This window comes from Oratosquilla oratoria, chromosome 14, assembly GCF_046742065.1.
Source record: "Oratosquilla oratoria isolate Oo_2021 chromosome 14, ASM4674206v1, whole genome shotgun sequence".
Lineage (NCBI taxonomy): Eukaryota > Metazoa > Arthropoda > Malacostraca > Stomatopoda > Squillidae > Oratosquilla > Oratosquilla oratoria.
Window position 1 is genome coordinate 19660317 of NC_134790.1, and position 17102 is coordinate 19677418.

The following is a 17102-nucleotide window of genomic DNA, read 5'->3' on the forward strand; positions in this document are numbered from 1 at the left end:
AGCAAGAGAGCTGCCTAGTGTAGATTATGGAGCTGCCTAGTATAGGTTACAGAGCTGCCTAGTGTAGGCCTTAATACGGAGCTGCCTAGTGTAGGCCTTCTGGTCTCTTGCAGTCTCCTTCATTCTTATGTTCTTAAGAGGTAGTGGTCCTTAGGCCCTTTCACAAATCTCTCCTGAAGGAATCCTTGGACTAATGTCTGTGTTGTATTAGTGTGGGACTGTTTCATGTCACCAGCTGAAAGTAATAGGAGGGAAGCAATCACCAGTTGTCAGTTCTCGTGTATAAAGGTGATGGAAATGCAGAGTTGACAAAAGGAGATCTTGGGCTCAGTCTAAAGACTGAATACCAGCCTCTTGGCACCGTACCTCCAAATGGAAGTGAGGAAGTTGGCAGGGTCTGGAGATAGGCACCAGGAGCTCTTTCTCACAGGAGTATCTTGCTCAGGTACCCATCATTGGTCCCACAGTGAAACTTGAGACAGTCATTATTGTTATTAATGTTGATGGTCCAAGTGAAGTATGACAATTGAAGTGTTGCTTTCCTGTTACTCTCATGCAGGGTGGAATGGGTGATGCAGAGTACATGACAGCCATGACTCAGGTGGTCCTGCCAATTGCGTACCAGTTCAACCCCCAGTTAGTCATTGTCTCTGCTGGATTTGATGCTGCTATTGGAGATCCCCTTGGAAGTAAGTAGTTGGATTATTATTATTATTATTTTGATATTATGATTTTTCAACACACACACACACACACACACATATATATATATATATATGTGTTCGTAAAGAGCTGGAGTCCAGGAGCCATGTTATCGGAAAATTTCGAAACACTGGACTCGGTAACAGAATTTATTACCGACGTTTCGAACCCTGTCCGGGGTTCGTCCTCAGAACACTAACACCTACTCCAGGACACTAACACCTATGAGGTTGTGGAGGTAGACCCGACACAGAAGCTACAGCGGAAGGTGGAGGGGGAGCTCAGGAAGTTGAAGGAGTCTAGGCTTATTTCTGAAAAGGAATGGATGATGATGAAACCAGGAGACTCAGTTATACCCAAGATGTATGGTTTACCGTAGGTTCATAAGGAAGGGGTGCCTTTAAGACCAATCATTGCCTTCAGAGGTTCCCCTACTTACAACTTGGCTAAGGCCCTAGCCAAGCGACTAAGTCCCTTAGTGGAGAAGTCAGAACGAATGCTCAAGAATTCCATGGATTTTGTGGATAGATTACGAGGAATAAGCTTGGAAGAGGGAGATATATTGGTTTCGTTCGATGTTAAATCTATGTTCACTTCTTTGCCACAGGATTTGTTAAAGCAGGCTGTGCTTTCAAAGGTTGAAGGGTCGGAGGAAATTCGAGACAATGAAAAACTGTCAACAGAGGAGCTCGTGAGGTTAGTCAACTTATGCTTGGAGTCGACCTTCTTCAGGTTTAGGGAGAAGGTTTACCACCAGAGGATTGGAACTCCTATGGGATCCCCGATTTCTGTGGTCTTGGCAGAGATGGCTATGCAGGAGTTTGAGGAAGAGATGTTGGCGGCGGCACCTGTGGCCTTGAAAATGTGGATGATGTAGTCGTGATTATGAAGGAGGGTGAAGTTGATTGTTTTCTCAACTTTTTGAATGGGAGGAACACAGCCATCCAGTTCGAAATGGAGAGGGAAGTGAAAGGACGGTTGCCATTCCTGGACGTCTTGGTAATGAGATGTGGGCACAGTATGACTACAGGTGTATATAGAAAGAATACTCATACGGACAGGCTCTTGGATTATGAGAGTTGCCACCCGGTGGAGCATAAGAAGAGTGTGGTCAAGAGCGGGGAATTTGTGCTCGACTGAGGAGAATTTGAAAGAAGAGAGGAAACGCCTGGAGAAGGTCTTTGCGGACAACGGGTACCCCAAATCGGTCATTAGAAGATGGACCACAGCGCAGGGAAGAAAAACTACAGCGGACACGAAACAGGCGGCAACTAGAAGGATTACCTTACCATATGTGAAGGGGGCATCTGAGGTGGCTGCTAGACTATTGAGGAAGCGCGGTGTTGAGGTAGCTCACAAACCCGCCAACTCTTTACATGGTGCTCTTACTAAAGTAAAAGATACGGAGGAGAAAGAAAACAAGACGGGAGTGGTATATGATATTGGCTGCGGCAACTGTTGTACTCGCTACATAGGAGAGACGGGTAAGAAATTATCGACAAGAGTTAGAGAACATAAACGAGCTGTAAATCGTAAAGATGGTAGTTCAGCGATATTCAGGCATTGCCAGGAGGAGCAGCACGAGATGGATTGGGACAACGTTGGTGTGATTTACAGAAACAACAAGAAAGGAGAGAGGCTATTTTTGGAAGCTTGGGCCAGTGACAGCAACAGCGTCAACAGATGCATCAATCTAAATCCAATTTACAAGGGAGCGAAAGACAGACAGGACAGAAGAAGCAGTGAGCGGAGGCCAGTGTAGTGTTTTTATGTCGGGACTTTGATGTTTGGCATTCGTGTGTGTTTTTTGTGATGTTACTTTATTTAACTTTGTCATCATTTTCCTTTTCTTTTATCGTCCAGAATTGGTTTTGTTTTGTTTACTGTTGGTTCGCTGCTGTTGAGTTAATTGTCATTTTGTTGGGTTTGTCTTCTATTGCTTTTTATCCCCCCCCCCCTTTTTTCATCGGACACTTTTTAACACTTTGCAATTTCTTTTTGTCATTCAGTTTTGGTGTTGTTTGATAGTTTTGATTTGTATGATAAAGGGAGCTAAGCACAAGCAGAACAGGAAGAGCGGCGATAGGCGACCCGTGTGGTGCTTTTGGGTCCGGACTGTGATTTTTTTATATTTTCATTATGTCGGTTTGTCAATTATTTGCTTTTTGTTATTGTTGTGGACACTTTGGGCTAACTTTGTAATTAAATTTCTTTTTGTCTTTTAGTGTTGTTTTTGTTTTATTTTATAGTCTGATTTGTACTGATAAGGACACACAGGACAGTTAGAGCACATACGACTCGTGTGGTGCTTTTATGTCTGGTCTGTGACATTTGATATTTTTCTTTTTGCCCTTTTATTTTATTTCTTATTTTTGGTGGTTCCATTTGGTGACACTTTGTACTTACTATGTTTTTAATTTCTGGGTGTCGTTTAGAGTTTGTATTGTTCCGTTTATTATGACATGGGTTATGTGGTTTTATCAATTCTTTTCATTTGAGTGACACTTTATACAAATTTGAAATTAATTTCCTTTTGTCATTCGTAATAGGTTTTGATTTTGTTCAAATTCGTCCAATCCGATGGGACCTGTCCCAGAGAACATCAGTATAATATATACTTTAATCATTTTGCTTACTATGTATAACCCTGAGGACGAACCCCGGACAGGGTTCGAAACGTCGGTAATAAATTCTGTTACTCTGAGTCCAGTGTTTCGAAATTTTCCGATAATATATATATATATATATATATATATATATATAAATATATATATATATATATATATATATATATATATACACAGGTATATAATTTTTTTTTAAGAAGTAGGGAATTCAAAGGGGGGTACTTTAGAAAGGTGTTTTCTTATGCATAATAGTATACTATAGTATACTGCTTCTGACCCAGGGCAGACAAGGTGCAAGGATGACCCGTCATTCAGGACGTGCTAAGATATGAGGGAGGGTGGAGGGGTGTGGAGTGTATTCAGGGATGGAATGGGTGGGAATGATTTTATGCCTTTTTCTTTTTGGCTACCCCCCTTGTAAGGGGGAAAAAGCCTTGATATATGTATGTATGTATACTATATCATACCAGTTGCATGGTTATGGCCAAAAGATACACATGGTCTGTGTGACTATGGTACAATATAAGTAGTTATTGTAAACAGCAGAAATGGTACTACAGAAATCTGTAAAGAACAGATATACTAAACAATAAACATAACTAACAAATAGTAGTCAAAGAACATTGATTGAAATATATATTGTCAATGAACTATGATAATATACAATGTACAAAGTAGAGTATAAGAAAGGGTTTCACTTAAATAGTGTAGTCAATTATTGAGGTGTTTATGGTGCAAAGCGACGGTTAAAAATAGAAGAGGAATCACCAGACTCCAAGCTGGTTACCTATGCTGACATACTGTTCCGAATTGAATTCGAAGGATCACTTGCAATGGTGGCATAGAATATTCCTTATGTGTTGTACATACGTATTTGTAATATTGTTTATTTATTATTGTATATTTAATGTATTATTGTGAGAACCAGGTGTTCATATTAAGCGTGTATGTTTTTCTTTTTGGCTACCTCCCTTGTAAGGGGGGAGTAGCCTTGGTATATGTATGTATGTGTTTTTCCCACCAAGTCTGAGCTTGGTGGCATGGCTTGGCATCGGAGTCTGTCTTGATTCTGCTTACAAAGTGACCACATGCTTATTTCTGTAGTTCTTTTATGAATTACATACTACATTTTTCATTGACCACCTCGTACACCACTTGCAAACTGCTGACATGGTGGTTTGAATCTGCTTCAAAGGACAATTTACAAACAAATGACAAACTAACACAATACAACATTACACAAAAATGTTAATACATATTACATACATACATATACCAAAAGCTTTTTCCCCCTTACACGGGGGGTAGCCAAAAAGAAAAAAGCATAGAAACCCCTCCCACCCATTCCATTTCCTATATATTCCACTCCCCTCCACCCTCCTCCCTCCCTCTTATCTTGGCACTTCCTGGATGATGGGTCATCCCTGTATCCTGTCCACTGCCCTGGGTCAGTAGCAGTGTTGCAAGACACAGCACATCCACATCAAGGCCGCTTCATAAATACCATACCATAATCTATGTACCGGTACCAAGAGCTTCTTCCCTCTAATAAGGGAGGTAGCCAAGTCAAAGGCACGTACTCCCACCCATTCCACTCCCCTCCACCACCGTTTCCACTCCTCCCACCTTAGCTCCTCATGGATGACGAGTCATCCCTGCATCCTACCCACTGCCCTGGGTCAAAAGCAATGTAGCAAGACACAGTACATTCACAGCATGGCCACTTCACTTAATCAGCGACCCCTCCCCCTCTCCGTCCCCTTATGCAGAAAAAGAGAAGATGGGGAGAAATCCCTTTGAGCTGTATCAAAATATCATTCACACATAAACACATTCCAAAATACAAAACATAAACAGAAAATAACTACAAGTAGAGGACACAAAATTTATGTACAATTGCATGGTGACAAGAAAAGAACCAGGTAGAAGTTATACAATAGGTATCTGTAAATGAATATACATGAAAATGGAAGACTGGAAGAAAAGATTGGCCATAGTGAATGAGGGGGGAAAAGTAGGCATTGTTCTGAGATTGCCTTTGCAAGTACGGGCTAATTTGTTAAAAAGTTTAGATTTAATGAATAAGTATACACTGTCTTACATAATTGTACTGAAAAGGATTTGTATAGGGTGTCATAAAATATTCTGATTGATAGGCTATGCAATATTTTATAATTTTCTTCTCTGCATGATATGTACAATCAAGTGTTATGCCAGTATATGGAGATTTTATATCAAGTTCATCAAGTGAGGAATACAATGAAAGATCTTTGTTCATTGCAGGATGTAAAGTATCCCCAGAGTGTTTTGGACACATGACATCTTTGCTGAAAGGTCTTGCTGGGGGGAAGATTGTGTTGGCGCTGGAAGGAGGTTACAACCTTGGAAGTATAAGCTACTGTATGACCATGTGTGCCAAAGCTTTGCTCGATGATCCACTACCAAGTTTGCAACCCTTAACGACAGTCCATCCTACAGCCATTGAAGCCATTAATTTGGTTATCAGCGAGCATTCAAAGTACTGGTCCAGCCTCTGCTTTCAGGTATGTCAGTTGCTTGACTATTATCTCATAGATCATATAGTTTAACACATTTTACCTTAACCTCCAGACAATGTAGGAAATGATTCCTAGATAATGGAGTTGATTAGGTTAGTGTAGTAGGTTGTGTATATGCCGTCTGTGGTTGGTGGTTGGAGCCTCACGCAGGGCTCCCATCACCCCTTTCATCTATCTCCCATTCTTGCTTTACCCCTTAAGTTCACTATTTATTACTCTTTGCTATATAATATAGGATTTTCCCTCCTTATAAGGGGGTGGCCAAGTCAAAGCACAAGCCTACACATTGAACTGTAATGATGATGATTATAATTTGTTTTCCCATCTTCCAGGTTGATTTGCCTCTCAGCAATGGCGATGACATTTGCTTGGACACTTTGGGGGATGATCAGTCCAAGAAGGAGGAAAACGTCCAAATAGTGAACTACTGTTTTGTTCCGACAATAAAGAGAGAAGACATATACTCCAATGTCATTCAGGATCGTATAGATGGGAAGATTGTGAAGTACAGGCAGGGGTCTGAAGTTTTTATTCGGCATTGCTTTTGCACACAGTGCCCCCTGCCTGCTCACCTTCAGCTGCACCAGGATTGTGAGAGTATACGAGCCGCCATTTCTGCATTGCCGCAGTGGGGTCGGCCCGCAAAGAAAGAATTTCTGTTTGAACCCATGAGTAAAAGGTCACCGAAGAAGGCTTTTTCAGAACCATCAAAGAAGCACAGCATAGAAACCAGACACAATGGCACCAGGAGCCATCCAAACACCCCAGTGAGGTCCTCAGGCCGCAGAAATAATATGAATAGGGGCTTGTTCGATTCGGCAATGAAGACGGCAGTGAAGAGCAAGGAAGTTGTGCGTGGTGGCACTGGTCTGTTACTGGAGCAGACGTGCCTTAGCCACCAGGGCTGTCCGAACAGCACAGCCAACAAACAGTTGACAAGTTATTCGTCAATTCTGAATAGAATTAAAGACTTGCATATTCTAGAGGAGTGCATTATGATCGAGGGAAGGAAGGCGAGTGAAAAGGAAGTGTCAAAGGAGGTTCAACGCTTTGAATATCTTAAAAATATTTCAGATATTTTGAATCTGAATAAAAATGGGACTGTATCAAATAATCACATCATGTGCAACATGGATACCGCAATGTTGGCTGCCGGTTCCACCATGGAGATTGTGGAGGCAGTAGTGCAAGGAAAGGTACAAAATGGTTTAGCTATGGTTTGTCCACCAAACCATCATGTCCACTCACAAAAAACGCCACAGTTTTGCTTCTTCAATAATGTTGCAGTTGCTGCAAACTATGCCCTCGAAGAACTGGATTTAAATCGTATTCTGGTGTTCAACTGGGGTCCCCAACATGACCAAGCATCTCAATATGTGTTCTACAACAATCCAAAGGTTCTTACCTTCTCTATACATGAATACAAGCACGGATCTCAGTGGCCTTTCTTAAGAGAAGGGGATTTTGACCACATTGGTGTGGAACATGGCCAGGGCTTTAATTTTAATGTTCCTATTAATAAAAGTGAAATTGAAGACCAGGACATGCTGGCCATTTTCCATCAGCTTCTTCTACCAGTGGCATACGAGTTCAACCCAGAATTAGTGATCGTGTCGGGTGGTTTCGACTTTCCAGACCTGAGTCCCCTTATGTACGCACACATGACCCACTTGCTGATGAGTGCTGCCAGAGGCAAGGTGGTAGTGGTTCTTCAGGGAAGTTACACTTTGGACGTGGTGCCTCAGTTCACAGACACAGTTCTCGGTGTCTTGCTCGGTCGCTCGTGCCCAGCTTTCCCCACCAGCTTCGAAAAACCTAGTCAAGAAGTCAGGGATACAATATTGAACTGTATTTATGTGCAGCGGTCCTACTGGAAGTGCTTTAAGTTCCAGGGTACCTTTCTGAGTGCCTACCCTTCTAGTGTGTCCACAAGAGAGATGTATTTGCCTAAGATGGTTTTCAAGGGTCCTACTGGAGTTCACGCATTGCCGTCTCCACACAGTACGCCCAAGACTTTATCTCAGATAAACAAATCAGGTAAGAGGAGATCTTTACCTTGTTTTAAGTAATATACTGTGAAGACAACTAGATTAAAACAGTGTGTCACTTCTGCCAATAGGAAATGAGAATGATAAACACACCATTATGTACAAGTGCCCTTAAACCCTCACATCAAGCACAGTGATAACCACCTAAACACAATAAAAGAAAAATATATACATAACCCCAGAAACATAATGTTCAGATATCGACAAAAACCTGCCACCTGTACCTCAAAACACTCCATACAAGAACACATGCTCTCCAAATCCTTTCAGTTAGCATCTTTCCATACACTTTACAAGCTATTATAAACGGACTGGGCCCTCTAAAACTACAAAATTCATACTTGTACCTTTTTTTTATGTAGGTGGGATTAAGGCCCAGTTCACACTAGCAGATTAAACTGTGGCGGTTCAATTACAATGTAAGTCAATGGATGTGTTCACACACAACCACACAGTTTTTCCTTCACTATGCAGAACTCCCATGGTTTCTGTGCAGTTCAGACCGCTCGTGTGAACAGTGCCTAAGACATTTGTAAATGTATCATGTGCTGAGCAGGTTAGGGCATCATTACTTGCGGTGAAGGTCAAGGGAATGGCAGTTCGAATCCTGCCACCGGTGAAGTTGAACCAAGGGCATGGTTCATTAACTTCCACATTACAAAGCCCTCTATGAGGGGCATCCTTGCCTGCCAATAGGGGTGAGTTTGTGACGTTAAACCATATCATCATCATCATGTGCTGAATGAAATGTGTTTTTCTTTACAGTGACAAGTCAGCTAAAACCAAGAGTCTCTCTTGTATATGATGTAAATATGATGAAACACAAGAATATAAGTGAACCTGGCCATCCAGAGAAACCCCAGAGGATTCAGAACATTTACCAAAGATTACTTGAATTTGAATTAGTGGACAGATGTAAAGTACTACAGGTGGGTTTTTAGTAGTTTAAAGTTTTTAACAGTATGTATTAAGATAAGTAAAACTATAGGGATAAATTTATTGTCTATCTATCTATATACCAAGAGGTTCTTCCACTTTATAAAGGGAGTAGCCAAGTCAAAGGCATGCATCCACTCCCACCCATTCCACTCCCAACTCCCCAACACCCACGCACCCCTCCCCCTCCCTTCCTTGCATCACAGTATCATCTGTACAAGCCATCCTCCACTCACCCCTCTCCTGCCTTCTCCCTTCCATGCTCAACAGACATTTCCCTCCTGCTCAACACCTCTTTCACCCCATCCATCCATGTATATTTCATTACTCAATGTACCATAAAAGTAGACATTATTTGAAATGATTAGATAATTTAGAAAATTACACTGTGGTGGTATGGTTATATATTTTATTGTAAGGATAGAGACTTGATCAACCAAGGGACATACTTCTGCTGACAATGGGGTTACCAGTTAAGACTTTCAAGTTGGAATCTCTTGCTTGGCTGAGAATAGGTGTCTCCATACATAGAACGAAATATATAAAGAAGTTTTATTTTGTGCTTTGAAATAGTGTTTAACCCCTTCCATACGGTGCCGCACACGTAGGCGTCATGAGGAGCAAGTGGATTCGCGACGCTGCCATATCGGCGTCTTGATTATATTTATTGTAGTCGCCCCTGTGTTTTTACATTCTCCCAAATGTGCCCTTAATCCCATTCTCTGTGGTTTTCAAAATTCGCGGGTGAAAGAGAGAACGATCGATATAAGCGGCGACTATATTTTATGATGCGAATATTATTTCGTTACGTCGTACGGCTGGCATTGGCTGCTGCCCGCGAGATTTAAGTCCCGTATTGAAGTGGTTAAATAGATTTCACTTGTTAAGTAGGGTGACTGTGTCAATCTGTAAAACAATATGGACACAAAATAGGCCCAGACACAAAAGCAAATTGCTCCAGATGCAGTCATCACACAGGAGACAACAGACACCTCATCTTATGTTCTTGCCTTACCCAGGCAATAACAACATATTTTTTCCTTGAGTGATTTGTGGGTCAATCTGGTAATTGTTACAAATTATTTGAGACCCATAGATACTTGGGGTAACAGATTGATTATATTCACCTAGTTGTATTTTATGGGAAGAGAGCTATGCTCATAGTGACCCACTTTTGTATCTTTCAGCATCCAGTTTGATCTTAAATTCTTGTATAGTTTTTGCACTCACTGTTTCCTCGTTCAGTTTGTTCCAGATATCTATCACTCTGTGTGGGATGCTATTCTTTTTCAGGTCTCTTCTGTAACTATCCTTTTTAAGTTTCTTTTCGTGTCCTCCTATCCCATTTTAGTAAGTCATCTCTATCAAGGACTTCCATCCCTTTCATAATTCTGTAGATGGTTAGCAAGTCTCCTCTTTCTCTTCTTTCTTCCAGGGTTGGTAGTTCAAGTTTGTCCAATCTTTGTTCATATGTCAATTTGGAGAGTGTTGGTGCTATCTTTGTTGTTGCTCTTTAAATTCTTTCTAATTTCTCTATGTTCCTGCCAACAGAGCAGGAAAGCCAAGAAGGAAGAACTGGAGTTGGTGCATAGCAAGAGTCATGTGAAATTGATGTCGGAACTCAGGAGCATGAAACCAAGAGAGCTTCATCAGATGCAGTACAACTACAACTCTATCTACTTCCACCCAGACACAAATCAGGCTGCTCTGCTTGCAGCAGGCTCCATCTTGCAGGTTAGTTCTACATAGGTAACCCTCTTCAGTGTAATGCTGTATTTAATCCTACATTATGTATATATGTATGCATTCATACATATATACATAAATATGCATACATATACATATGCATACATACATACAATGTATACACATGTGCATGCATACACATATGTATATACATATACCAAAAGGTCTTTTCCTCATTATAAGTGAAGTGGCCAGTGCAAAACAAATACACCCATCATTCACCTATCCTACACCCATCTAAAAAAAAATATTCATTGTCCCAAAATCTTAGCTACTTTGTGAATGAAGGATTATCTGGGTCCATTAGCTGGGGCTGGTCTACCCCCACTGCTTCATTATATGACAACCCACTCACTCACTCACCCCTTATCCACTTAAGAAATTGATGGAGAAGGAGGTTCATGATTATTAATAGGCAGTCATTTGATGCAGGCTGTGGATAGTGCATGTGGTGGTGACTGCCCGCGAGGAGTCGCTGTCATCCGTCCCCCAGGCCACCATGCAGAGGAAAGAGGGGCATGTGGCTTCTGCATATATAACAATGTGGCAGTAGCTGCCAAGTATGCTTTGGAGATGCACAACTTAACCAGGTATGTGTTCAATGTTCAAGACTTCTGCCTTATTCCAACCAGATGACATGCTTCTTCTTCTTCTTCTTCTTTTCCTCTCTTCTACTTTTTGTTCTTATTCTTATTCATCTTATTCTTCTTTTTATGCTTCTTATTCTTGTTCCTATTCTGAAGGGCTGCCCACCTCCCTGAAAATGGTGATGATTATTATTATTTCTTCTTCTTCTTCTTCTTCCTCTTCTTCTTCTTCTTCTTCTTCTTCTCCTCCTCCTCCTCCTCCTCCTCCTCCTCCTCCTCCTCCCTCCCTTCCTTCCTTCCTTCCTTCCTTCCTTCCTTCCTGTAGGCATTGAGGGTCTGCCCTTAAACTTATGAAGTTAACCAGCAGATGGAAATTGAGTAACTACTGTGTCTATAATCAATGTCACATTTGTCACCTACAGAGTGATGATACTTGATTGGGATGTGCACCATGGCAATGGAATCCAGCACATGTTTGAGAGTGACCCCAGGGTGCTGTATGTGTCAATTCATCGATATGATAATGCCACATTCTTCCCATGTTCAACCGATGCGAATTTTGACCAAGTTGGCGAAGGTGAAGGACGGGGATATAATGTCAACATTCCCTGGTGTAAGGTTAGTTATCACATTCATTTTTTGTGTAATATGTGTTACAATTGCTTCTGACCCAGGGCAGGGGGCGGGATACTGGAATGACCCATCATCCATGAGGAGCTAAGGTGAGAGGGAGGAAAGGGGGTGGATGGGAATGGATATATACCTTTTGATTTGGCTACCTCCCTTGTTAGGGGTAAAAAACCCTTGGTATATAGACAGATACATGTATTAGAATTTAACTCTCCTAGATTGAATAATAGAAATGTGTGATCAAAATTTGTACTAGAAGCATTTGTAGAATGTGTAGGATATTTGATTCATTTGAAGGAAGAAGGAAACTAGACCCATCCTCCCTTTGATTTTTGGGGCTGGCAAAACTTGCCAGCAGTAATAATTGTTCCCAGGACCCCAGATAACTCAGAATAATACTCTCTCTTAATGCATAAGTTACTTGAAGTCAAATCCTTGCATTGAACAAAATAGAATAAGATTAATAAGTAATTGCGTCTTTAGGTAGACGTGGGATTGCCAGTGGGATTTAAAGAGGGGTAGTATGGAGACAATTCTCCAGCATCCATCTTATAGGACCACCATTCTCAGATACCTATCGTTGGTTTCGCCCAACAGCATTAGTCTGGTTGACAAACCACTCCATAATATAAGTGAGTAGAAAGTATGTATTGTTTTTGTTTATTCATCAATTTAATTTTCTGTTTCTCTGGATTACCAGGGTAGCATGGGTGATGCTGAATACATGGCAGCCATGATGCAGGTGGTACTACCCATTGGGTACCAGTTCAACCCACAGTTGGTTTTCGTGTCAGCTGGATTTGATGCAGCCGTAGGGGATCCTCTCGGAGGTAAGCTTTTACTCCTTGCGGTTGGGTGCATGCCATAGCTGGCTACCTCCCTTGTGAAGTGGAAGAGAATTTTTGTTGTATAGATAGATATATGAAAGAAAACTTATGTAGGACATCCCTCTATATCTAGTAAAAATGGTTGCCTCAAGTTTCAGAAAGTAAAAAATTTAACTGATGTCTTCAGCCACTCTTGGTTACACAATAAATTTCAGTTATCTGAAAAAAAAGCTTACATAATTTTGACACACTTTTACTTCTTATATTTCAGCTTAGCAACTGTAAAGAGCATGCTTCATTGTTTCAATATATCAAGCTCCTTATATATTTCTTTTTCAGGATGTTGCGTCACTCCTGCCTGCTACGGCCACATAACACACCTACTCACTAGTTTAGCCGATGGTCGGGTCATTGTGGCTCTGGAAGGGGGGTACAATCTTACCTCAATTAGCTACAGTATGACCATGGTTGGCAAAGCTCTCCTTGGTGATCCATTGCCGCCACTTGATTCTGGAGAACCTTGTAAAGAAGCCATCAGTGACATCAATTCTGTCATCACTGCTCATTCCAAGTTTTGGTCACAGCTCAGCTTCCAGGTAAGTCCTTCTTGAATTTGGAATTTGAACCAAAGTATAATAAATGTTGATAAGTTTTGGTTGGATATGATATATGGAGGTATTTTTACTATTCTTTTGTATGTAGTACATACATATACCAAAGGCTTTTTTCTTATTATTGTTATTATTATTTATTATTAAGGGGAAGATGGGCAGAATATTTTAGGGAGTTGCTAAATGTGAAGGAGGATAGGGAAGGAAAGATAGCTGCAGTGGGAAATGCGAAGAAAATGAGAGTGATGAGTGAGGAGAATGGAGGAGAAATAAGGAAGGATGAGGTGAAGGCAGTTGTAAAGATGATGAAAGCAGGTAAGGCACCTGGTCTGGATGGATGCCATGCAGAATGTCTGAAAAAGGGAGGTTCAGTGATGGTGGACTGGTTGGTGAGGTTATTTAATGTTTGCTGGAGAGAGGGTAGAGTACCGGAGGACTGGAGAAGTGCCTGTATAGTTCCTCTTTACAAGGGAAAAGGGGACAAGTGTGAATGTAGTAGTTTCAGAGGGATTAGCCTGTTAAGTGTAGTAGGGAAGGCTTATGGGAGGATCTTAATTGAGAGGATTAGGAGAGGAACAGAAGGAGTAATTGGTGAGGAACAGTGTGGATTTAGGACAGGTAGAGGTTGTGTAGATCAGATCTTTGTGGTAAGACAGATATGTGAGAAAGCTATAGGAAAGGGGAAGGATGTTTTTTGGGCTTTTTTGGATCTGGAAAAGGCTTATGATAGGGTAGACAGAAAGGCACTGTGGGAGGTTATAAGAACATAAGAACATAAGAAATAAAGGAGACTGCAAAAGACCATAAGGCCTACACTAGGCAGCTCCGTATCCATCACCACCTGTCGTCCCCATCCATAAAGTTGTCTAATCGTTTTTTAAAACAACTGATAGTTTCAGCGCTTACTACGTGGTTACTAAGTTTATTCCATTCATCGACCACCCTATTTGTAAACCAATTCTTGCCTATTTCCTTCTTAAATCTAAATTTGTCCAGTTTATACCCATTACTGCGAGTCCTGCCCTGTTGTTTTATTATGATGACCTTGTTTGCATCACCCTTGTTATAGCCTTTGATCCACTTGAACACTTCTATTAGATCACCCCGCACTCTGCGTCTTTCCAGAGAGTGTAAGTTTAGGTGCCTAAGCCTCTCTTCGTAAGGCAAATTTCCGAGTCCTTGTATCATTTTGGTCATTCTTCTCTGTACTGATTCTAGTGAATTTATGTCCATTTTGTAGGACGGAGACCAAAACTGTACCGCATAGTCAAGGATGGGTCTAACTATCGCTAGATAGAGTTTAATAATTACCTCTGCACTTCTATTTGTTACCGTCCTAGCAATGAAGCCTAATGCCATGTTTGCTTTATTTCTGGCGCTAATGCACTGCTTCCTGGTTTTAAGGTCCGGACTCACCAGAACTCCCAAGTCCCTCTCGCACTCAGATTTTTCTAAGAACGTGTCATCTAAGTTGTATCTATTTTCGGGGTTGTGTAGCCCTACGTTTAACACGCTACACTTAGAGATATTGAAGTTCATTTGCCATTTCACCGACCATGTTAACAGTTTATTAAGATCATCCTGCAGAATCTGGGCGTCTTCTCCTGACCTAATTAGGCGTCCTATTTTAGTGTCGTCCGCAAACTTACTAACATCACTATTTAACCCATCGTCTAAGTCGTTTATATACATAATGAACAATAAGGGACCCAAAACCGATCCCTGGGGGACCCCGCTAGTAACATTGCCCCACCTAGATTTTATTCCATTTATGGTGACCCGCTGTTTTCTGTTACTAATCCAAGCTCTAATCCATTCTAACACTTTTCCTCCTATGCCATGGGCTTTGATTTTATTTAGTAGTCTCTGGTGTGGCACTTTGTCGAACGCTTTGCTAAAGTCAAGGTAAATAACATCGTAATTTTCATTGTTGTCTGACGCCTTATATACCTTAGTGTAAAAAGATAGAAGATTAGTCACGCATGACTTACCTTTGGAGAAACCATGCTGTGAATCACGAATTAAATTATGCCCTTCAATGTGTTCTCTGAGTCTATTTACTATTATTGATTCAAGCATTTTTCCTATAACCGATGTCAAACTGATTGGCCTGTAGTTGCATATGGTCGATCTATCTCCCTTCTTAAAAACAGGAACAATGTTTGCCTGCCTCCAAGCAGTTGGAACAGAACCAGTGTCTACCGATTTATTGAATATTTCAGTTAACTGGTCGCAGATTTCAAATTTACACTCTTTAAGCATTCTTGGAAAAATTTCGTCCGGACCCGGAGATTTTGTAGCTTTAAGTCTGTCAATCTGCTTGATAACTTCTTCTTTACTAATACTGATATTAGTTAGGCTATTTTCTTCATCCCCTCTGAAAATCGGATCGCAGTCAGGTACTTTATCTAACCTCTCATTAGTAAACACCGATAGAAAATAATTGTTAAACTCCTCACTCATTTTTTCTTCCGATTCTATCATGACATTTTCATCGTTTTTAATTGGTCCTATTCTTTCTTTATTTTTTGTTCTATAGAGGTGAAAGAAACCCTTTGGGTTTGATTTTGCTTGACTGGCAACCTTGATTTCATAATTACGTTTCGCTGAACGTGTATTCCTTTTAACCAGCTTTGCCATTTCGTTATATCTTGATCTAAGGTGTGATTCCCCGTTTTTTATTTTTACGTAAAGTCCTCTTTTAATTCCGATCTCATGTTTCAATCTGTCCGTCATCCATTTGGGAGTATTACTATTTTTTCGTATTGACTTTAGGGGGATAAATGTGTTTTGTGCATTAATAATTAGATCTGCCAGATTGCTATACATCTCATCCAAAGTACTGACCTGATTTTTGGGCCGTCGCCCCGAATCGACCTGACCCAAGGCACGCGCATCAATCTCTTTGACCCAGACCTGATCTAAGGTATGCGTATTTCTCTCTTTGACCCAGACCTGACCCAAGGTACGCGTATCCTCCTTGACCCACTTCTGATTATCAGCCCCGCAACGAGAATCAAGAATGTTTGAAACGTCCGGATTGTTTTTCGTATTCAATTTCAAATAGGTTTTTATATTGTCAAAGTTTGCTTTCCTGAAGTCTGGTACTTGAACGTTATTTGTACTTTTTATTTTTTCCCAGATAATATTAAATCTTATTTCTTGATGATCGCTAAAGCCTAGACTATCGCCCACTATTATGCTGCTAATTTGGTGCTCATTTTTTGTTAGAATTAAGTCCAGGGTATTTTGTCCCCTCGTAGGATCGGTAATCATTTGTTTTAGGAAATTATCCTGCACCACATCTAGGAATTGTTTCGCTTCATGATCTCCTATTAAAGTTTCCCAGTCAATGTTTCTATAGTTAAAATCTCCCATGATTACAACGTTTTTGTACTGGGACGCTCTGTGAATTTCATGAATTAGGGAATCAGTCTGCTCAATGCTAAGGTTAGGAGGTCTATACAAGACGCCAATAATAACTTTCTTATTCTTGCCTATAATCTCTACCCAAATAGATTCCGTACAGTCCTCTTCCTTAATCGAATTGTTGATAATACAGTTTAATGTATTTTTAACGAAAAGTGCTACACCTCCCCCATTCCTGCCGACCCTATCCTTATGAAAAAACTTATATCCTTCTATTTCGATTTCCGGAAGGAAATGTTTATCAGCCATGTTGATCCAGGATTCAGTAATGGCTATAATATCGAAATTTTCTACGCATGCTTTACCTCGCAGCAAATCAATTTTGTTAATTATGCTCCTACTATTTGTATAGTAAACTTTAAGTTTATCTTCCCTCCACCTGCTTTGGTGATTTTTTGTAC

General features: G+C 40.7%; 1 protein-coding gene across 4 annotated transcripts in view; it reads left to right on the plus strand.

Annotated features, from left to right (window-relative positions):
* The window catches only part of HDAC6 (histone deacetylase 6), a 95707-nt gene that overhangs the window by 60384 nt on the left and 18221 nt on the right, over positions 1-17102 (plus strand). For all 4 annotated transcript variants that reach the window (XM_076197804.1, XM_076197803.1, XM_076197806.1 and 1 more), the window contains exons 18-26: positions 560-689; positions 5613-5872; positions 6220-7924; positions 8701-8864; positions 10423-10605; positions 11050-11207; positions 11627-11822; positions 12535-12664; positions 13001-13257. In XM_076197804.1, coding sequence (XP_076053919.1) covers positions 560-689; positions 5613-5872; positions 6220-7924; positions 8701-8864; positions 10423-10605; positions 11050-11207; positions 11627-11822; positions 12535-12664; positions 13001-13257 — 3183 coding nt within the window. The remainder of the gene's footprint in view (positions 1-559; positions 690-5612; positions 5873-6219; positions 7925-8700; positions 8865-10422; positions 10606-11049; positions 11208-11626; positions 11823-12534; positions 12665-13000; positions 13258-17102) is intronic.